At 39.5% G+C, this 22444-nt stretch overlaps 2 protein-coding genes across 4 annotated transcripts in view; both read left to right on the plus strand.

Annotated features, from left to right (window-relative positions):
• The window catches only part of ice2 (interactor of little elongator complex ELL subunit 2), a 31106-nt gene extending 24052 nt beyond the window's left edge, over positions 1-7054 (plus strand). Inside the window, exons 12-15 of one of the 2 annotated variants that reach the window (XM_020927584.2) lie at positions 1405-1489; positions 3992-4042; positions 6150-6393; positions 6752-7054. In XM_020927584.2, the coding sequence (XP_020783243.2) occupies positions 1405-1489; positions 3992-4042; positions 6150-6393; positions 6752-6883 (512 nt within the window). In that variant the 3' untranslated portion in view covers positions 6884-7054. The remainder of the gene's footprint in view (positions 1-1404; positions 1490-3991; positions 4043-6149; positions 6394-6751) is intronic. The other variant, XM_055155569.1, reaches the window with a different exon arrangement.
• A 3479-nt stretch (positions 7055-10533) lies between these two features.
• On the plus strand, positions 10534-21737 carry LOC110162680 (annexin A2-A-like). Of its 2 annotated transcripts, none has more exons than XM_055155723.1 (13): positions 10534-10692; positions 11174-11231; positions 13246-13336; positions 14914-15008; positions 15101-15214; positions 15732-15822; positions 15912-15991; positions 17051-17110; positions 17203-17296; positions 17385-17480; positions 19245-19303; positions 19508-19630; positions 21536-21737. In XM_055155723.1, exons 2-13 carry the CDS (start codon positions 11184-11186, stop codon positions 21593-21595), a joined length of 1011 nt encoding a protein of 336 aa, XP_055011698.1. In that variant the 5' UTR covers positions 10534-10692; positions 11174-11183; the 3' UTR covers positions 21596-21737. The 2 variants fall into 2 exon arrangements, with proteins under 2 accessions (XP_055011698.1, XP_055011699.1); XM_055155724.1 differs by lacking the exon at positions 10534-10692 and adding an exon at positions 10929-11076.
• The last annotated feature ends 707 nt before the right edge of the window (positions 21738-22444 follow it).

Here is a 22444-nt window from a genome sequence, read left to right on the forward strand (position 1 = left end):
ATCTTCTACGTATTTCTGTAAGATTAGATTTTTATATTGCTTTTTGAAGTGCACCAAGTTACTACAAGCTTTGATATGATCATCTAAGATATTCTATAAGTCTGTTCCAGGTCTGGTAATGAACAAGCTTTTGAGAGAGTTGCTTTTTTTAAACTTCATTTGACCCGTCAGGTTGTATTTGAGTTCATTTGTGCAGAACAGTTTTTGAATGTTTTCTGGGAGCAGGTTGAGTTTCACTTTTGGCATGTTTTAAATTTTACCAGGTCCCCAAATTTCAGTCTTTTGATTGGCAAAAAAGTCCATTCGTATGTTCTCAATATCAGACTAAGTGAGCTACAGGCGAGTTTCAGCTGACGTCATTGTTATTAAAAGCCCGCGTTGCTGCTGGGAAATATTTTGGTCGGAGGCAAGAAACACGGTAGCGTCAAACACAGTGCGTAACCTCGCGTATTTATCCCCGATAATGGTAAATTCCTGCTGCATTATCGGATGCACAAATAGAAGCACGGAAGAAGGAAAATGTCTTTTTCGTATTCCGAGTGAAAAGAACCGCTAACGGTGAATTAAACGACTTTCAAACATCCGCAGAGCAAACGTAGAAGATCCTAACAAACCGTGGACTCCAACAAGTTCAACAACGCATCGAGACTCTTGGAGGTTTTCATCTTTTCTGCTGTGAATGGCCCAGGAGTTTCCACCAGGTCATTGTGGATATCACCCAAGTGAATATTTGTCCAGGTAGTTGGTGATTCTGACCAGAAATTTGGTTTGGTCCATCCTTTTGTCGGGGTTGAAAAGGGTGATTTGTCGTCCGTCGATGCTTATGACCAATTTCTGGTCAAATGGTCTTGGGTCCTCTGCCGTTAGAGTGGATAAATAACCGGGATCAATACCCTTTACGTGCTTTCTCGCTCCGTCCGTCATGTTGAATTAGTGTTTATTGCCGCCGACCAAAATAATTCCCAGCATGCAACGCGCGCTTTTGTCAACAATGAAACTCGCCTATTTGTATTGCTGTTTTTACTGTTACTTTTATAAGAATTTCCCCAGACCTCTACTCAGTAATTACCCCACCAAATTAGAGGAGATTAGAGAATCATTAGTAATTATCACTAAATCAGATGCTCAGACTGTGTGAAAAGATCAGATTAAAGATTAAAACTTGATTAAGAGAGCTTCAGACAGAGCAGTGCTTTCAGTTAGCGTCACACCCCCAGGGGAATGTTGATGCCATCCGCTGCAAAGTGCCAATCGAAAGCAGCGTTAGTGTTTGAAGTGTGAGAAAGGACCAGAGGCACTTCTCCCTCTGAGCCTCCATCGAGCGGCTAATCGTCAGACTAATGACTGTGTAAAGCTCGTCAGTGAAGAGGGGGCTGTGTGTAAACGAGCTGTTTGTGCCCGCAGCTCACATCGATGCCCTCACATCCAGACTGGCACTGCTGAGGAAGCTGCCAGACGACTGGATACACAACGTCTCCTGTGGCTTCAAGTGAGTGCCGCTCATTGGACGCGTCTCAGTTTCTCTTCCCTCGATTCCTCCTCCTCGATTCCTCTCCTCGAAGAGTCAAACAAATGCGTCGTCTGAAGCGGTGTCCCAAAGAAAAAAACATGGACGGAAGAAAGGAGTAAACCTCAAATTCAAAAAAGTTTATTTATACGAAATATGAAGAATCGAAATTGTGTTTCTCACTCCCAAGCGTATAAATAAATAAATAATAATACCATATTTTTTGGACTATAAGGCACACCGGATTGTAAGGCTCATTAAGCGAAACGAAACAGTCAGATAGGTCAAACTTTATTCAGATCATTCACAAAAACTCTCAACATTGTTTAGTTGTAAGACAGAAAATACAAAACAATACACTCACTTTTTCAGTTCGTTCCTCTTCCACAAATCCATCAAATTCTTAATCTTTAGTGTCTGAGTTTAGTTGGGGGATTACAGCATCAGAGTCAGTCTCGTTGCTGTTTCTTCGCTGTTCCGTGATAATTCCGGCCTTCGTGAAAGCTCGGACGACACTTGAGTCTGATCCCTTAGCCCAAGCATCCACAATCCATCGGCAGATCGTGGCATAACTCTGCCAGCATTGCTTCCCTGTCTTGGTGAAAGTGTTACTCCGCAAGACTCCTGACTACGGAAGCCCTAATGCTCCGACAATTCATCAAACGGTGCGGCTTCGTAGTCGTACTAAAACCGTGTACCACATAAAATCGGTTCGAGCTTTGTAAGCACAACCGGTTTCAATAAGTCAGGCGCGCTGTCGATTTTTGAGAAAATTTAAGGATTCTGAGTCTGCCTTATAGTCCGAAAAATACGGTAAATGGTCCAAGCCCAAGTGTTCTTCTTTGGGGTGATGTAGATTCGTAGCTTCCTGGCCTCCTGGTGTTTAGAGAGAGGAGAGAGTTCAGCATCCTAACAGCCTGGTGGATGAAGCTCTTAGTGAGCCTGGTGGTGCTGGAACTGAGGCTCCTGTACCTCCTTCCAGACGACAGGAGGCTGAACAGATTGTGTGTGGGGTGACTTGAACCGAAGTCTATGAACAGCTTTCTCACATGTGGGTCTTTATTGTCCAGATGGGTGAGGGTAGAGCAGATCACATCTTCTGTGGAACATTTGGCTCAGTATGAGAACTGGAAGGCGGGGGTTCAGGGTCCAGGGGGTCCAAACCTGAGGGAGGCTTCAGGAGCAGACACCAGATAAAAGAATCAAACTTAATTGGTCTGCGTGAGGAGTTTATAGCCTCTCTTCCTCACCGTTTTCCTGCAGAATCGAGGAGAAGGAATCAAGGAGAAGGACGCGGGGAATGAAAAACGAGACGCGCCCATAGACTGTATAGAAATGGACATAGTTGCCATGTTCGAAGTGAACATGGGGGCTCTTCCGGATCCATCGCCTCTGATTCCAATTGACTTGAAACATTGACATTGAAAAATTGTGGCCCCTCTTTCTGTAACCGCTGCTGTGAACCTCGTCATTTTGGTCTTTAAATGTTCGTATTAACCCACTCTACATGATCCTGGTGTTTTTATTTCTTTATCTTATTTGCAAATCAATTCCTATTCCTAAAATTTAACTTCGCCCCATTAACTGCAAGCCTCGGTGAGCTGCATTTGACTCGAGCCGAACGCTGTAGGTGACGTCACACTCGCTCGGTCCACTTCTTTATACAGTCTGTGGTTCTGCTTCAACAGATCTTTGTCAATAAGCGTAAACGTGTTTGTGGTAATGTGCCAGATATTCAAAATGATTTGTCTTCTTACGTCATCTTGGCTCAGTCTGGACTCGTCTCTGCATGATTATGTGGAAAAAGCACATTTAGGGCGGGTCTGTGAACGTGCACACAGACCACATCAAAACTGGGATTCAAATGTCCTTTATTACGTTGTTTTCTGAGCCGTTATAATGTCGTTTCCTCGTCACAAACGGACCCGGAGTTGTGTTTTGTTTCATTCACACAAACCCTGCGCATTTAGACTTTTGAGTTCTTCTCTCAAACAGAAGCGGCTTTGTTCCAACTTGTGATGTCATGTTGTAATCCAGGAATCATTTGGATCATTTAAGGAATTTCCCAACTTACTAAACTAAAGGTAAAAGGTAACACGTTTTCATGACATCACAAGGTGGAACAGAGCATTTTGACCTTTGGAGATGTAAACAGACTAATAATAAAGGAAGAAAACACAACTCCGGGTCTGTTTTGTGATGAGGAAACAACATTATAACACTGCTTAAAGATCACAAAAGTACAATTTTCGTAATATAGGACCTTTTAATTGGAAAAATTCAGAGCTAATCCTGGACTAGACCAGGACTAAACCAGGACTAGGCCAGGATCAAACCAGGCAAATGTGGACGCACCCTAAAACCCCGTCTGTGTGTGCACCTCACAATTTTCAAGTCAAAACCAGATCGAACCTGCTCTAACTTGTTGTTTTATTTTTAAAGTTAATACTATAGTGTATATGTAACGTCTGATTTGATCAACAGGCCTGCAAAGTCTCTCAACATCCTTCATCATCTTCTGCAGAAGTTAACTGGGTGAGTTGATTCAGTGAGTAAAAATGTGTGTAAGTTCTAACCATCTACTGACCAAACCATAGTGTTTTGTGAATGATTACAAGTGTGATGACAGTGGGAACATAGCAGCTTTTATTTGGACACACCTACTGTCTGTGGGACTGTTGATTCTCATAGGGTACATTCAGACTGCAGGCTCTTAAAGGTTGTATGGAGGATTTTTTTTGTTTCAAATTGTCAATGATAGATTATAGAGATGCAGTAGCCTTGTAATTATGATGACCAAAAAAAAGAGAATAAAAATTCATCAACTCTGGACGTGGTGGGGCTAAACATTTGCCAATAGATAACGACACTGCCTCGTTATCTGTGAGCTGACAGGCTGTCAATCAAACTCCCTACGTTTCTAGCGTAACTGACTTGCCTGCGCCGCCGGTACGTGGTTTACGTTCGCCTGTCACGCAGTCCACAAAGTTTGTTGCAATGGCGACAAGAATCCAGGAGCAGTTCGCCGCAAAAGAAAGTCCGTTTTTGAGGTCGCTGAAAGAAGAAGACAAGGGGAAAAGCAGCGAAGCCAAACTAAGGTGATTCTTGTAGATTCATTCCAGCGATGGCGCAACTGAAGCAGACGCAGGGTCTAAAGACTGACACACTGGTCCACAAATTACTCCTGGACAGGAAACTTCTGCTTATTATGAAAACGTACTTTATTTCCAAGAGCGAGACAAACGTTTTTCAGGACACGAAAGTGATATCCTATGTCTGAAAACGTAATTTTCAAGGCAAAGAAAGAGTCCGCTTGCTGCTGCGTGTTGTAGCTAGTTCATTCGCACTGAATCTCCGCGCAACTCTCTCTGCACCCCTTTCCTGCTCCTCTCCCCGCTGCCGATCCGCTCTCTCCCCTGCTCCTCACTTCTCGTCCGCGAACGAAATCTCCGCTCACCCGCTCCTCCACCTCTCTCTCTTCTCCTGTAGGCTCGTTCTCCTGTTTCTGTTTCTCACATGCGCAACATTTGAAAAAGGACAAACAGTCGCTGGATTTCTCGTTCCTTGGAAAATCCTCTATACAACCTTTAATGCTCAATTTGGATTTATTTTGTTTTGTTTTTTTGTGTTTTCGCAAAAACCCCGGAAGTGCGAGTCAGGGCACCAGCCAATCAGCGAAGAGCCATATATTCTGTGTTTGCAACAATTCTCGAGATTGAGGATTTAAAGCCGGAACAAAGAGAATGTTTGGTGAATTTTATCAAGGGGAAAGTTATTGTTATAGTCCTTCTTCCTACAGGATTTGGGAAAAGCTTAATATACCAGTTAACCCCGTTAGCGTCACGACCAAATAGCAGCGATTGGTTAAATAAAAAAAGCACCCGTCTACCGTCGAGCGAACAAATTATAATGCTGCGAGGTCAGACGGTTTCTACGAAGTGAAACCGGCTGTTGAATCAGGCTATGTGATCTTTAGTTTGAACTTTAAATGCCCCAAAAGTGTCTCGCATGAGCATTGGAGGACACGACGACGTCACACGCCGCGAATGTGCTCAGTGTTTACAGAAGTCGCCTAAACTCTGGGCTTAGGGTTAGGTCTTCCAAAATACGGTCCAGTTCTTCATAACATGGACAGATTTGAGTCTTTATCCTCCTTGTATTTTCTTGCAGGATCTTTATTTTTCGTTGACATTGGAGTCAGGACCGAATGTAGCCGTGCTCGGACATTTCTTTGACAAAAACCGCCCAGTTCCAATAAGACGCCTCCAATTTGTCCTGAATACAGCGATTCCCCTCTTTAACCTCGCTTTCCTTCCATTGACGAGACTCCGAGCCTGACGTGTAGGTGGATCGTGAAGTCGTTAAAAGATCGGATATGTATCGGTTTTAGGAGCACATGTCAAAGTGTCCGAGGTCGCACTTGAAAAAAATCGGATCTGTGTCGTTCAGACTGTCATTAAAAGATCAGATACAGGAGCAAAAGGGGTGAAAAAATCAGATTTGGGTCACTTCGGGCTGCAGTCTGAGCGTAGTCATATTCTCATTTGCTCAAAAGGCTCACAGTGTGTCCCACCGTCACATGAAGTGTAAAAGATGTTCATTTGTTTCAGGTTAGATGAGATGTTGTGTTCACTCGTTTCAGGTTAGATGAAGGGCAGTACCTGCTCCGGCACAAGGTTGGAGAGCCGTTTGTGAACATACTGAAGGCCGCTCAGGGCAATGGCAGACCGGGCGTCTATAACCTGCAGCAGGTCCACGGCCCCGTCCCCCAGCCCCCCGCCAACGCGCCCGCTCCCTGGGTACCCCTGGACCCATCAGTCTGCCTGCCCTTCCACCGCAAACATGGCCGAGTTCCCTGCACCTTTCCCCCTCAAGAATTCACGCCGGTGTGTTCTCTTTGTCACAGCTAACACAAACACACACACAGACACACATAGAGACACACACAGAGACACATAAGGTAATAGAATCCCTGGGCTGTCTGTAGTCTTAGCCCCCAGCTCTCGTCGACAGGTTAAACCAGAACACGAGCACGAGCGCCGAAAGAGTCACTCGTGAAACTTGTTCATGCATTTAAACAAACTGGAGTTTACTCTGGACATTCATCAGATTCCTGTCTCGTCCTTTACCCCGGGAGAAGCGTGTCTGAGTGTGAGTCAGGAGAGCAGGACCTGTGTGTGTGTGTGTGTGTGTTCACTCTGAGCTCATGCGTTTGTTTGTGTGTTTGTGTTTTTGTTTTTTTAGCCCCAAAAAGGAGTGACCCTACCACGCCCTTTCAACTGGAACAACAGAGGAGGAGGAGGAGGACCACCTGGAGGCAAGAAACGCAAAAAGAAGAAGTCAAAGAACAAACACACTCCCAACTTTAAAAGATGAGAACAGAAAACTCTTTTCTTTGTTTACAGTGACTCAGGTTAAAACTTATTCCCCAGTGGCATCGTTTATGTAGAGCTCTAAATGTAAATATGACTGTGTGTTTTCTGTAAATAGTAATTAAATATAAAACTCTTTTGAACAAATAAAATGTTAAATATTTGAACACTTTCACATCAGTACTTTTTCTTAAAGAGCCCAAATTACGCTATTTTCTGATCTATTTATATTGTTTCCTCGTCACAAACAGATTTGAAGTTGTGTTTTGTTTCATTCACATGTTTAACACACAAACCCTGCACAGATTTAGCTTCTTTAGTTCTTAAGCACAGAAAATACTCAGTTCCACTTTGTGATGTCATGCGGTAACAGTGTTGGGAAGGTGACTTTTAAACTTTTAAAAAGAAAATAAAAGCCCAGACTTTACTCAACCAAATAAAAAAATATTATTGATAGAAGAAGAGGAGACATGGTTTAGTCCTGTTAAGTCCTGGTTTAGACCTGGTTTAGACCCGGTTAAGTCCCGGTTTAGTCCTGGTTTAGTCCTGGTTTAGACCCGGTTTAGTCCTGGTTTAGTCCTGGTTTAGTCCCGGTTTAGTCCCGGTTTAGTCCCGGTTTAGTCCCGGTTTAGTCCCGGTTCAGTCCTGGTTTAGACCCGGTTTAGTCCCGGTTTAGTCCCGGTTTAGTCCGGTTTAGTCCCGGTTTAGTCCGGTTCAGTCCCGGTTTAGTCCCGGTTTAGTCCCGGTTTAGTCCCGGTTTAGTCCCGGTTCAGTCCTGGTTTAGTCCCGGTTTAGTCCCGGTTTAGTCCCGGTTTAGTCCCGGTTTAGTCCTGGTTTAATCCTGGTTTATTCCTGGTTTAGTCCTGGTTTTGACCTGGTTTTGTCCAGGTTTAGCCCAAAATGTGAAAACAGGAAAATCCCTCTGTGTAATCCATTTATTTCAACAAAGTAACTGTAATCCAATCACCACTCACTGAAACAGTAACTGTAACTGAATACAGTTACTCATAATTTATACTCTGATTACGTAACTCCGGTACATGTAATCTGTTACTCCCCAACACTGTGCGGTAATACATAGGGATGTAACAATAACCGAAATATCGTGATATCGTATCGTCAAATGTTTCACAATAATATCGTTGGCCGTTACAATATATCGAATTACAAGTTCCTTTGCTTAAATGCATTCTTTTAAAACCACAGAGAACTACATATCCCATGATTCATTTCGGTGCAAACAAGCGCAATCAGAAATAGCAACCTGGTCCCCATGAGGCATCAGTGGTTCAGTTCATCACCACAGAAGCAGTTTATGAGGAGCCCAGTCCATATCACATGATCATTATATCCACAGTGTGTGTATGTGTACAGGCCCATGAACATGTGTGTGATGTTGGTCACACGTGAGAATCTCTGTGTGTCAAATGTCATTTTTCATGAGTTGTGTGTATGTTAGTTTTGTGACTGTAGATCAGTGTGTTGTGTTTCACCAGAAAAACAAGAAAAGGAAATTATTTTTGTTCCAATTACAATTTTAACGGCTACACTGAAAGAGAAAGGAACTGTTATAATTAGTGATTATCTGGAAAACTATTAATATTTGACTAAACAAATGCATAGAATCTCAGAAAAATTAGTATCTATTTATAATTCTGAGACACTCCCGTCGCTCGAGCTCGATCCTTCGTGGAGTTATGACCAAAAACGCATATTTGACCTTAGTGACCTTGACCGGTTTGAACCTGTAACATCCAGTGTGCCCCGGTTATGTGTGTGCCAACTTGTGTGATGATTGGGTGAATATTTTAGGCCGCAGATGTTGAAATTGCTGATCCTTTATAATGACATGACCTTTCAATTGACTCGTGTGACCTCAAATGACCTCGGATCGTTCACCAAACTTTTTTTTTTTTTTTTGTGGCATCGGGCACGAGGGCTTCACCCACGGACCAAATTTGGTGACAGTCGGTCCATAAACACACACCGGGTGAATACAAAATCTGGTCAACCCTTCGGGGACCAGGTAACAAGATGAAGAAATAGGTTTTTTACTTGAATTCTTGGGATTATGACGGAAATAATTCACACCAAAATCTTGTCAAGGTATTTTAAAAGCAAAAAAGTGTCCCATCTACAGTTATAGTTGCCTCTTCAATAAATATCGTACTGTGAGATGCATATCGTGATAATATCGTACTGCGAGATTTGGATATCGTTACATCTCTAGAACATGACAATAAATGTTTTACCAAATGACTGGTCAAAGCATTTTATAATGTCAGTTTTGTTATTATGTATAATACCATAATATCGTGAGCCTCCCAGTCATATCGTGAGCTTTCCCACGATATCGCAATAAATATCGTACCGTGACGTTCATACCGTGACGATATCGTATCGTGACACTTGGATATCGTTACACCCCGAGTAATACATGTTTTTAAACTCCATATACACGTTCATTCACTCCGAAAACACTCTGTACCGCTTCATTAAAATAATTTGGATAATTTCAGCCCTGGAATTCCCGATCTCGTCTGGAAAAAAGCTTCATGACATCACAAGGTGGAGCAGAACAATCCATGTGTCATTGGTTCATTCCAAAAATAAGAAAACGTAAAAACAACTGTTTTCTTTATTATTTGTCTCCAAAACCAAAATGAAAAAACAGATAATGATTAGTTTTTTCAGTTTTTGATTTTGTGTTTAAATAAAAAATGGAAAAAACGGATAACGGCCGTTTCCCGTTTACGTGACTTCTGTGACTGTGATGTTGCACCGCATACGGACTGAACCAGGACTGATCCAGGTCCGGGACCAGACCGGGACTGAGACCGGGACCAGAGCGGGACTGAGACCGGGATCAGAGAGGACTCCGAGCTTTGACTCCGAGCCTCTGCGGGGCCTTGCTGTGGGCTCTGAGCCTCCGGTCTGGTCCCGGTCTGGTCTCAGTCTCGCTCTGGTCCTGGTCGGGTCCTGGTCTCAGTCCTGGTCTGGTCCCGGACCTGGATCAGTCCTGGTTCAGTCTGTATGCAGCACAAAGGTCCAACATCGCAGTCACGAGAGTCACGTAAACGGGAAACGGTCGTTATCCGTCTTTTCCATTTTTCATTTAAACACAAAATCGAAAAATGAAAAAACGAATCATTATCTATTTTTTCATTTTGATTTTGGAGACAAATAATGAAGAAAACAGTTGTTTTTTCGTTTTATTATTTTTGAAAAACGAATGAACGAATGATACATGGATTCATTACACCCCTAGTATTACATGTTTTTAAACTCCATACACACGTTCATTCACTCCAAAAACACTCTGTACTGCTTCATTAAAATAATTTGGATAATTTCAGCCCTGGAATTCCCAATCTCCACTGGAAAAAAAAAGGTAAACGGCCACCGCTTCATGACATCACAAGGCGGAACAGAGCTTTGGAGATGTAGTAACGGTGTTGAGAAATAATAATAAACAGTTACTCAAGTGATAATAAAGCGTTACTCAAACACGTGAATGAAACAAAACACAACTCCAGGTCTGTTTTCGGTGAGGCAACAAAAATGATAGCGTGTCTAAAACCTCACAGGAGTCACTTTTACAGAGTCAGACCTTGAAGCTGCTGTGGGAGTGCGATGTAGGAGTCTCGTCTTGAGATTCCTGTGGATTTGGGTGGAGTTATGAGCACATGGAAAGGGGGAGGGCCCGTAAGGGGAAGTCTTCCTCTTCACACAACAGAGCTTTAAACTTCCACCATTCAACCTTTAACTTTTCACTCCAGGAATCAGCTTCTCTTTGCAACTTTAACTACACAAGTAAGTACCACTAAAATCTCTCAGAAATGCTTTGCTTTTGCTTTGGACGTTTTAAAAATCAGGTTGAGATCATGTGAAGAGGGAGTGGACATGTCTGGCACCGTTTCCTATTGCATGTGATTTGATTTAGACTCGAGCAGGTTCGTTCTTTGGGTAAAAATGTAAACAGAAAGTGTGTGAGAAGGAAACGCAGACTTGTTCTTCTCAGAGTTGTGTAATTGTGCAGCATGTAGTTCTAGTCTCAGGGTGTGGCTCTGCTTTTTTTGTGTGTGGGAGCCTGTGCACGGAGCTTTGAATGAGCCAAGTTCAGGCAGTGTTTGTGATTCCAACAGTTTAAATCTTGAAGTTTATTGTCACCACAGTCGGATCTTATCTTCAGTTTGAGTAAATATGCCCCCAGACTTCACTTTTCGCTCTCCGCTCTTACAGTTCTGTGAAAAGAAAAAGTTTCATTCACATTTTCTGTTCTCTCTCTTTTCAGATCAGTCACAATGGCGATGGTTTCTGAATTCTTGGGTCAGCTCACGCTTAATGTCGGGGTAAAGTATAATATTTGTCTTTATTTGTGTCATTAAGCATTTAAACATTTTCTATTACGCAAAATTGACTCTCATAAGCTTTAAAACATGTTATAAAATGCTGTTGCCTCCTCAAAAACGTGCTTAAAGTTGTGTTTGTTTCATTCTAAAATCATTTTTCATTAGTCTGTCTACGTCTCTAAAGCTCCAAACGCTCTGTTCCACCTTGTGATGTCATTAAGTGGTCATTTTTTTCAAGATTGCAGCTACATTTTACCTTTGCAGTTCAGTAAAAATGTTAAATTTCCAGGCTGAAATCCTAAAAGCATCCAAATTATTCTAGTGAAGGTGCAAAGGAATTAGTTAAAGACACAGCGGATTAAAAAAAATAGGAAGAAAAAAAAAAAAAAAAAGAGGGAAAGTGAAAAGGAAATTAAGTTATAAATTGGACAAAATATAAATATAAGGTTATTAAAGTCATTATATTTGTGTGTTTTGTTGTTTTATATTCGATGTAATTATTGTATTTTGTTAAATTTTATATTCTATTGTCTTTAATTAAACAAACAGACAAAAAAAACACGGTGGAGCACTTCCTGTATCACCACATGACATCACAAGGTGGAGCCGATTGTTTTCTGTTTGAGAGAAGAACTCTGAACTCTGAATCTGCAGGGTTTGTGTGTTAAACATGTGAGAATGAAAAAAAACACAAAACACAACTCCAGGCGTGTCTGTGACGAGGAAACGACATTACACAGGGTTAACGCCTTCATGGAAATCCTGGAAAAGTCCTGGAAATTGAAAATGTCATTCGCCAGGCCTGGAAAAGTCATGCCATTTTGTAAATTCAATGAAAGTTTTGGCAAAGTGATGGAATTTTAATATCTCTTTCACGCAAATACACACTGTAAACCTAAACTAACAATTTAAAAAGTGAACATAAATGATATTTTTCCATTTATCAGTTCTTACTTGTGAATAATTAGTTTGGTCTTTTTACCAAATCATTTAAGTCCTTCAGAAAACTTGCCAAGTCATTGTAGTCATAGTGTCAAACAGGGATGTAACAATAACTGAAATATCGTGATATCGTATCGTCAAAGTTCTCACAATAATATCATGGACCATCACAATATATCGAATCACAAGTCTCTTTGCTTAAATGAAGAGTTCTGGTGCAGCAATAGATAAAAAAAAGACAGAGAACTACATAGACCATGATCCTTTGCTCCATTTCAGTGCAGACGACAAGAAGAAATAACAGTTCTAACACTTTTAAGTCTTGTCAAGGCAGGAAAAATAAGAATATCAACAGTTTTTTCTCTACAAAATATTGCAATAAATATTATAAATGAGATGTACATCATGAAAATATCATACAGAGAGATTTGGATATTGTTACATCCTTAATCGTGAGCTTTCCCACGATATCGCAATGGATATCGTACTGTGAGGTTCATACCGTGACGATATCGTATCGTGAGTCTCGGATATCGTTACACCCCTAGTGTCAAATATTACACGTTACAAGAACTTGACTAGTAAACTAGTCATTTGTGTTAATTATCGTAATGTCAGGGTTCCAACGGTCATGGAAATCCTGGAAGAGTCATGGAAATCGAAAATTTCATTTTCCAGGCCATGGAATTGTGTAAATTCAATGAAAGTTTTTGAAAAGTGATGGAATTTTAGTATCGCTTTCACACAACTTCAGCGTTCTGTTAAGTTCTCATTAAACTATTATGATTATTTCTGAACGTTTGCGCCTTTTTTTTTTTTTGAAAGAGACAGGATTTTGAAAGTTAAAAAACTATAATTCCAAACCATAAGTTGAAGTGGAAAGGGTTAACATTTCATATTTAGTCCTAAAAATCTGATCAATTCTAGTGGAAAATTCACTTTAGGTCATGAAAAAGTCATGGAAAAGTTTTGTAAATTTGTCAGTGAAAAACCAGTGGGAACCCTGATCAGAAAAATAGTACAATATGGTCTCTTTAATTTTTATTTTTTTTATTTTTTTTTCCTCTTTTAGGCTGAACCCACGTACCCCACAGTGTTACCCGCCCGAGACTTTGACCCCGACAAAGACGCTGCCAGGATAGAAACGGCCATCAAAACTAAAGGTATGCTCACTTTTTTTTTCTTTTCTTTTTTTTTATTTCCCAATTTGCAGACTTTGTATTTTCCATAAAAGCCACTGGAGCGTCTGAGTCATGGGGTATTTCAGGCCAGCGTTGGGTAAAATCACCAGTTTCAGAGCCTCGTCACAGGGTCGGGTTGAATCTTGAGCCACACTGAGCTGAAGTAACAAACGAGTGTGTAAGTTTCAGCAGGACGCGAACGGCTCAAGAAAAAAAACAAACATACCAGGACATTGTGTTGTGGAAATCCTAAACTTACTCTACAACTATGGATTTATTTATTTTGATTAATCGATATTTATATAATTGATATGATAAAATGATAAAAATTCGAACAATGACTCAATTAAAATTACAAGTTATAGAATTGATTTGTGTTTTGGAAAGCTTAAACTTTACAACTATGGAATTTTATATTTATTTTTTGTATTAATTGATAATTACTATGTTAATAATGACTCATTATCCTGTATACAATAGAATAAATAAAAATACAATGCAGAGAATTTCAATTTAATCGCCGAAGAAAAAAATGCATTTTGTTTTAGAAAGTCTAAACTTGGATTTTTAACTATAGATTTTTAAACTGTATTATTATTATTTTTATTTTTAATTAATTAATTGATTTATATAAATGATATATGTTAAAATGCTACAGTGGCTCATTATGCTGTATATAATTTAAAAAATGCAATGCCATTTTTTAAGTTACAGAATTTATGGAAATACTTTTAAGAAAATTTGAGGGGGAAAAAAAAATAAAAAATACCATGTTTCCAAAAGCTTAAACTTACTTTGATTAATTTATATTTGCTATGCTAAAAATGCGAACAATGTCTCATTATCCTGTAAACAAAAGAAAAATACAATGCTATTTTTTAAGTCATAGAACTTAAATTTAATTGAGGAAGAAAAAAAAAAACTGGGAGAATTATGTTTTGGAAAGCCTAAATTTACTCTACAACTATGGACTTTTGGATGTTTATTATTTATTATTTGATTTATTGTTATTTACTATGTTAAAATGCCAACAATGACTCATTATTCTGTATAGAATAGAAAAATACAATGGTGTTTTTAAAGCTATAGATTTGAGGGAGAAAACATTAACCAACATGAACAGCTCCATAATTTAAGGCAGTAAATAAAACTGATGCTTCTTGAATATTATAAAAAGGCTCGTTTGAATAAAATGTGTCACACTGGAGGTTTACAGTTTGTACAGTTTATTTAAGAATGATTTAAAACCAGAATTTATATCCAGTAAATCTGAATGAACAAAGCAAATGACATGCAGTATAAATACTTTGGTACTAATAAAATGGGCTCTTTAAACGTTTACACCTTTGAACTGTTATAAGGTCAAATATGGACCAATAAATATTAATAATTAATATAATACTATAATATTAATAATAATGATGCCTGCGTTATTACACGGTGAGATGAGGAGACTTACTGATGCCATTGATTTAAATCTGATTTAAAACTGTTTATTTATGTATTTATTTATTTATTTATGTATTTATTTATTTATCTCTCTCCGTCTTGAACACCAGGAGTGGATGAACAAACGATCATCGACATTCTCACCAGAAGGACTTACTCCCAAAGAAGAGAAATCGCGTTTGCTTATGAAAGGAGAGCGAAGAAGGTGTGTACTTCAAATTATTTATTAAAATATTTATACTTCGACTTGTCCATTATCTAACAAACAAACAAACAAACAAACGTGTTCTCTCTCAGGACATGATCTCGGCTCTGAAGGGGGCGCTCTCCGGCTCTCTGGAGTCCGTCGTCTTGGGTCTGATGAAGAGCACATCCCAGTTTGACGCCTCAGAGATTCGAGGATCTATTAAGGTGAGAAACTTAAGACGACACTGCCCTCTGCTGGTGGAAACACTGAACTGTAACTGCAGTACTCTGTTTTCTCAAGTGTTCTGGGGTTTTTTTGTTTTTTTTTTTATTTAGTTTTTTTCCTCATCACTGTTTTGAGTTTTTTTTTAAAATTTTTTTTATTATTATTATTTTTTTAATTAAGGGTTTTTCTCAAGTATTCCGTGTTTTTTTTTTTTTTTTTTTTTTTTTTTTTTTATTAAGTTTTTTCCTCATCAGTGTTTTGAATTATTATTATTATTTATTTTTTTATTTTTTTTTATTAAGGGTTTTTGTCAAGTATTCTGTGTGTTTTTTTTTTTTTTTTGTTTTTTAATTTAGTTTTTTTCTCAAGTGTTCTGTGTGTTTTTAGTTTAAATTATTATTTTTTTTTCAAGTGTTTTGTTTTCTTTTAAGTTTTTTTCTCAAGTGTTCTGTGTTCTTTTGTTTAAATTAAGGGTTTTTTCTCATCACTCTTCTGTGTTCTTTGGATTAATTAAAGGGTTTGGGAACAGATGAAGAGACTCTGATTGAGATCGTCTGCTCTCGTACCAACTCAGAGCTGCTGGAGATCAAGAAAGTTTACAGGGAGCGTAAGTGCGACCGCACAGACCAGAATAGTTTTATGCCAACGTGTTATAACATTATGTAACTGTAACTCACAAACATCTTATTTTTACAGTGTTCAAAAAAGAGGTGGAGAAAGACATCGCTGGAGACACTTCTGGAAACTTTGGAAAACTGCTCCTGGCCCTCGTCCAGGTACTGAACTATTATCCAAATATAACTAATGTCACTAATCATAAGGCCGTCTTCAAATTATTTAATTTTATTTAATATGTTTTTTCATATTCTGAAATCTTTAAGTAGAAGGATTATTGATTTAGACTGGAGCAACTAAATAAAAATGTCTTGTATTATGAATGTGTTTATTTAACACTTTATAATAAAGCATAACTGCAAATCTGTAAAATGTGTGGGTATTTACAAAAAATATTTTACTAAAAAAAATACCTACTCAGTAACAAGTGTTTAATCATTTACAAACATGGACAGGACAAAAAGTGTTATTACTGATTAATTAAACATTCATAACATTCATAAATGTTTAATTAGGAACATCCACGAACAATCCTCTCGGGCTCAGGTAAAAACTCTTATGTGTAAATTTAGTTCTTGTACAAATGCTGTAAAGTTGTTATTGTTTAAATCATATTGTTCACAGTTGTACACAGAACATCTCTGCATTAATCACAAAAAAATCAAAGACTGCAGGTGCCTGCAGTGAAATTTAATGTACAGTTTTATTTGCAGACTGAACAAATCCAGACAATGAAATAATAATGTGACTCACGAATATGAGATTCAGAGCAATAAGATCAGTTCAACATGTGGAGACACTGATGTGGCTGTTTTTTAAAAACATAAATGTTTAGAGTTTTGTGTCACTGTCCTTTTCTGTTTTAAAAATGGACCATGAGTCCGGAATAAAGATGAATTTAATTTAATTTGAATTTACAATTTTTTATTTAATTTACAACATTTACCTGTTTATTAATCATTAAGTACTCATGTACTAATAACGACGTGTGTCATTTTTTAGTAAATTATTACTTACTGGTTAATAAACATTTACAAATGATTTGCAGCTTTATTATAAAGTGTTGCCCTTTTATTTATTTATTTATTCCTTTTAAGTTAAATAAATAAACCAGTATATTTTCATAAACATAAAACATATTTTCAATCCATGAAAAATAACCGTTTGTTGCAGCTTTATGAAAACTTAATGTTAATCCCATAATTGTGTGTTTCCTGCAGACAAAAAGAGCCGACCCGTCTCCCATGGTCGATTATGAAAAGATCGATCAAGACGCGAGGGTGAGTTCACTGCATCAAGTATAAAATATATATCATATTATTGGAAAACAAAAGGAAAGTAAACAACAAACCTTTTTATTTTTCAAACGCAGGCGCTTTATGAATCTGGAGTGAAAATTAAAGGCACTGACGTCCCCACCTGGATCTCCATCATGACGGAGAGGAGCGTCCCTCACCTCCAGAAAGGCACTGCACCACTTTATTTTTGACAAGCTCATTATTCTTCGTCAAACTCACAGATCCGTACTGACTGTTTTGTTGTTTTTTGTCACAGTGTTTGACCGGTACAAGAGCTACAGTCCGTACGACATGCAGGAGAGCATCAAGAAGGAGGTCAAAGGGGATCTGCAGAACTCTTTCTTGGTTTTGGGTAAATTCATTTTTTACTGAAACGTAGAAAGTCCTTGTGCTTTAGAAAAGAGCTGCATGGCCAATTATATCTTTTTATTTTCTCTAATCACTTTTTTTTCTCTAACTATTTTAACCAACCAAGTCAGATTAGGTTCACATTGTGCCTGTACTTGGTCAGTCTAAAAGAATCGTTAAAGAATCAAAATCCAGAGATGATTTTATTCTCAAACTAGTATCAATGCTCTGTCACTCACTTTCTTTCTGTCTTTCTTTCTCTCCGTGTGTTTTTCTCTCTCTCCCTCTGTCTCTCAGTGTCTCTCTCTCTCTCTGTCTGTCTCTCTATGCCTCTTTCTCACTCTCTCTCTTGGTCTTTCTTTTTCTCTTTATGTTTTTCTCTCTGTGTTTTTCTCTCACTTTCTCTTTTTCTCTCTCTCTCTGTCTTTCTTTCTTTTTCTCTTTGTGTCTTTCTCTCTCTCTCTCTGTCTGTCTATCTATGCCTCTTTCTCACTCTCTCTCTTGGTCTTTCTTTTTCTCTTTATGTTTTTCTCTCTGTGTTTTTCTCTCACTTTCTCTTTTTCTCTATCTCTCTGTCTTTCTCTCTCTCTCTCTGCGTCTTTCTCGTGCTCTCCCACCTGTCTTTCTTTCTCTCGCTCCCTCTCTCTGTCTGTCCCTCTCTATGCATCTTTCTCTCTGTCTTTCTTTCTTTTTCTATTTGTGTCTTTCTCTCTCTCTTTCTCCCTCTCTGTCTCTCCATGTCTTTCTCTCTCTCTCTCTCCGTCTCCCTCTCTCACTCTGTCTCTTTATGTGTTTCTCTGTCTCTGTCTCTGTGTCTTTCTCTCTCTCACTCTTCCACCTGTCTTTCTTTCTTTCTCTTGTTCCCTCTCTCTCTCTGTCTATCTCTCTGTCTGTCTCTGTGCATCTTTCTCTCTCTCACTCTCTCTCGTCTTTCTCGTGCTCTCCCTCTCTTTCTCTCTCTCACTCTCTCTTTCTTTCTTTTTCTCTTTGTGTCTTTCTCTCTCTCTCTCTCTCTCACTCTCTTTCTCTGTGTGTTTCTCTCTCTCTGTTTCTCTCTCTCTTTCTGTCTCTCGCTCCCACCTGTCTTTCTTTCTTTCTTTCTCTCTCTGTTCATCTCTCTGTCTATTTCTGTATGTGTCCTTCTCTCTGCCTCTCCCTGCGTCTGTCTTTCTCTCTCTCTTTCTTTCTTTCTTTTTTACTTTTTCAGAACTTTCACATGTTAAAATAAAACATATATATACAAATAAAACCTTTTTATTTAAAATTTGATCTATAATTAATCAATTTCAAAGTCAGTATTGGGTCTACAGTGATGAAACTGAGGTCGTGATTATCGTTTAAATCAAGAGACACTTTGCAGCTGAGGCGTGACGCTAACTGGGGGCACTGCTCCGTCTGAGGCTTTCTTACACTTTAATCTGAGATACTGACCACAAACAGCGGACTTATTTGGCACGACAACAGTTTGATTTGTCCTCGTTCCTCTGATGTGCGTGTTGTGTCGCCATGGTAACTGCTGAACATCCCACCGTGCACCTACTGTACGTGTACAACACCCCCAGCACGATGTCGAAGTAAGAGCGCGACCAAAAAGACTAAAAGTTGCGGATGACAAACACACACGCCGCCGACCTTTTGAAAGTCTCAGAAAAACCCGTGTTCTGGTGCGGCGGATTTGTCCTCCTCGTTAAACCAAAGCCGCTGTGTTAATATTTCTTGTACGCGCAGAGTAACATTAAGCGTCTTCTGTTTTTTTTTTCCGTTCCAGTTCAGTGCATTGAAAACAAACATCTGTTCTTCGCCAACCGCCTGCACGAGGCCATGAAGGTACGTGAGTCTTTTTGAGCTGTGGTTTTTTCATGACGGCCACAAAAGCAGAATTGTGTGTTTGTCGGCTGTTCCTGTGAAAGTGAGATTTCGCTGGAGGAACACAGAAATCTGAAGTTGGTGAAAGTTTCGTTACCGCAGCGTTGCATCAGCCGCGGAAAAAAAAAAAAAAAAAAACGCTGACGTGCGCTTGTCTGAACGCAGAGCAAAGGAGCCAAAGAGAAGGTGTTGACGAGGATCATCGTGTCCCGCTGTGAGGTGGACCTGAGGAGGATCTGCCAAGAGTTCAAAGCCAATTTTGGACAGTCCCTGCACAGGACCATCTCTGTAAGTGCAGCAAAGATGAAGTCATGTGCTTGTGTGTGTCTCTAAAGATACAATCTGTGACATCTGTGGGTCATTATGTTAGAATTTGGACATTTTAAATCACAATATTCATCTAAAACGACTTTTTCCGCATTGGAAAAGTGTGATCCTTTGCATATCTCTAATTACACTGCAAAAAAGCTTGGCCTAAATTCACTGTTGGGCAAGTTACTTTAAAACTGTAATGTGTTATTTATTACTTGTATTCATTCAGTAATTAGTTACATTACAATATTACTGCATTTAAAATGTAAAACATTACACGACTTTTGCAGCATTTTTAAGTTACTCTCACCAAAATAACTGCGAAGATGCTGAACTTTTGTGCCATATATGGACTGAACCAGGACTAAACCAGGACTAAACCAAAACTTAACCAGAACTAAACCAGGACTGAACCAGGACTTGGCGGCACGGTGGCTGAGTGGCTAGCACTCATGCCTCACAGCAAGAAGGTTCCGGGTTCGATCCCCGTGTCACTCGGGCCTTTCTGTGTGGAGTTTGCATGTTTCTCCCCGTGTCTGGGTGGGTTTCCTCCGGTTTCCCCCATCAACACAAAACATGCTCCAGGTCTCCAAGAACAGTTGATAGTCAAAGTCAGTTAACCCTCTCAGGCTCAAATAAATTTTTAGTATCTGGAAAAATCTGATATTTGGGGAAAATTATAATATGGGGTAGTAATATACAATTTGACTTTTTTATCCTTTGTAAACAAAAAAAGTATTTTGCACTTCTGGCCGTTTGTATGTAGCTATTCTTGCACAGTCTGCATCGTCCACGTTTATCAGCATGGATGGGAGAAAAGGCTCCTGAGTAAAAAAAAGTTGATATAATATGGATGTGGAGTAAGTAGGTACTTGGAATTTAGCTGTTGCAAATCTGCAACGCCTGCCTGGAGAGGGTTAAATACAATCAAATAAATGAACCTGCCCAGTGACGACAGGTGGAAATTAGCACTGATGCTTAGTGGCAAGACACTTCACCCACATTGCCTAGTATGAAAGTGGTGTGTGTGTGATGGTGGTGGTCGGAGGGACCGTTGGCGCCGATTGACATGGCAGCCGCGCTTCTGTCAGTCTGCCCCAGGGCAGCTGTGGCTACAACAGTAGTTTACCATCACCAGGTATAGAGTGGATGAATCATGTTGCTCTGTAAAGCGTCTTTGTGACAAAAAAAAAATTCTGTGAAAAGCGCTATATAAATTAAGACTTACTTAAAAGACTTACTAAACTGACTACTCTCACCAAAGTAACTGAGAAGATGCTGAACTTTTGTGCCGTATATGGACTGAACCAGGACTTAACCAGGACTAATTGTTGGGACGAGCTCGGGGGTGACCACAGGAGAAAGGACCGGCTCAGCTCCACACCTCACAAAGGTATGAGCGACCGTCGCCCAATCGCACTTTGCGGACATCCTGTTTCGGTGTTCTCTCTCTTAAGTCCAAGAATAGTCCTGGTTTTTGACCTGGTTTAGATCTGGTTTAGTCCTGGTTTACTTTTGACCTGCCCGTGTGTAATCACTACCCGCCCTTAAAATTCCAGAACATTAAAACCCGCCCGTTTCAGCAGCTATTCGCTCATACTTAACCCGGTGCAGGACTCTGCTACAGCGCGTAACTTCTACCTTCCTTCAGTGTGTCCAGATGTCCAACTTTTTGTGCAATGGTTACATCTTCCTCTGCCATTTAAATGCGACTGCAGGAGCCTTTGTTGGTGCAAAACGTTTCGTTGACATTGTCGACTCAAAAAATCTCTTGAAACCCACCTGAGGGCCATGACCCAGTCTTTGGGAAACAATGATATAGAACCTTTAATGACATTGAACAGTTATTTTGATCACTAACCCATGATTTTTCCCCTGCAGGAGCACACCAAGGGAGACTACCAGAAGGCCCTGCTCAGTCTGTGCGGGCCAGAGGAGTAAAAAAAAACTGCACTACTGGAACTGGAATTTAGTTACAGCATCAACAAGCACCTGGACAAACTCACCTCTGGACTTTATAAGTATTAAAACAATGATTTCTGTTGTAAGCAAGACTCCAATAAAAACATTTGAAGTTAAACAACGCTGTGTCATTTGAGAAGCTTTATATTTCAGATAGATATGATGAAACTGATGAAACACTATTATTATTCTTTATTTCAGACACAAATATTAACTCTGTCCATAGTTTAAAAGAAAAAACGGATGCAAAAAAACATACAAATCACCCAAATTAGTCCATAAAGTTGATTAAAAAGTGTAAAGTTTCTATCCCCAGCGCTTTCTCAGAGCAGAGGATTGGTCAAAGTCTTCATGATGGAGTTTTCAGACACTTCCAGGCGCTGCATAAATGTGTAAATTAAATGTCTGAGCAGCGCCTCACACGTACAGGAGATGTGAGCGTCCACAAACATCTGACCTGGGCACCTGCAACTGAAACCTAAAGACGTCACTGTCGGCCACAGTGAGTCTGCAGAAGGTCCAACGTACGTGTTAAACTCAGAGTTATTTACATTTAACTTTATTATACTAATGTTTTGTTTCATGCACACATGTTTGAGTAACTCTTTATTATTAGTCTGTTTACATCTCCAAAGCTCAAAATACTCTGTTCCACCTTGTGATTTTTGTAGAAGTTTTCAGCTTCTCCAAAAAAGGGTGGAAGTAAAAGGCTGGAGACCAACTGGACGTCTTGAGCAGGAAGCTTATTTGCCAACAATAATACAGGCCAGCACATCTTGAAAAGTCAATATACCATATTTTTCAGTCACTCCAGAGTCACACCAGCCA

The sequence above is a fragment of the Boleophthalmus pectinirostris genome, unplaced genomic scaffold (genome assembly GCF_026225935.1).
Source record: "Boleophthalmus pectinirostris isolate CB_2022bp ecotype Guang Dong unplaced genomic scaffold, ASM2622593v1 HiC_scaffold_2, whole genome shotgun sequence".
NCBI classification, from domain to species: Eukaryota; Metazoa; Chordata; class Actinopteri; order Gobiiformes; family Gobiidae; genus Boleophthalmus; species Boleophthalmus pectinirostris.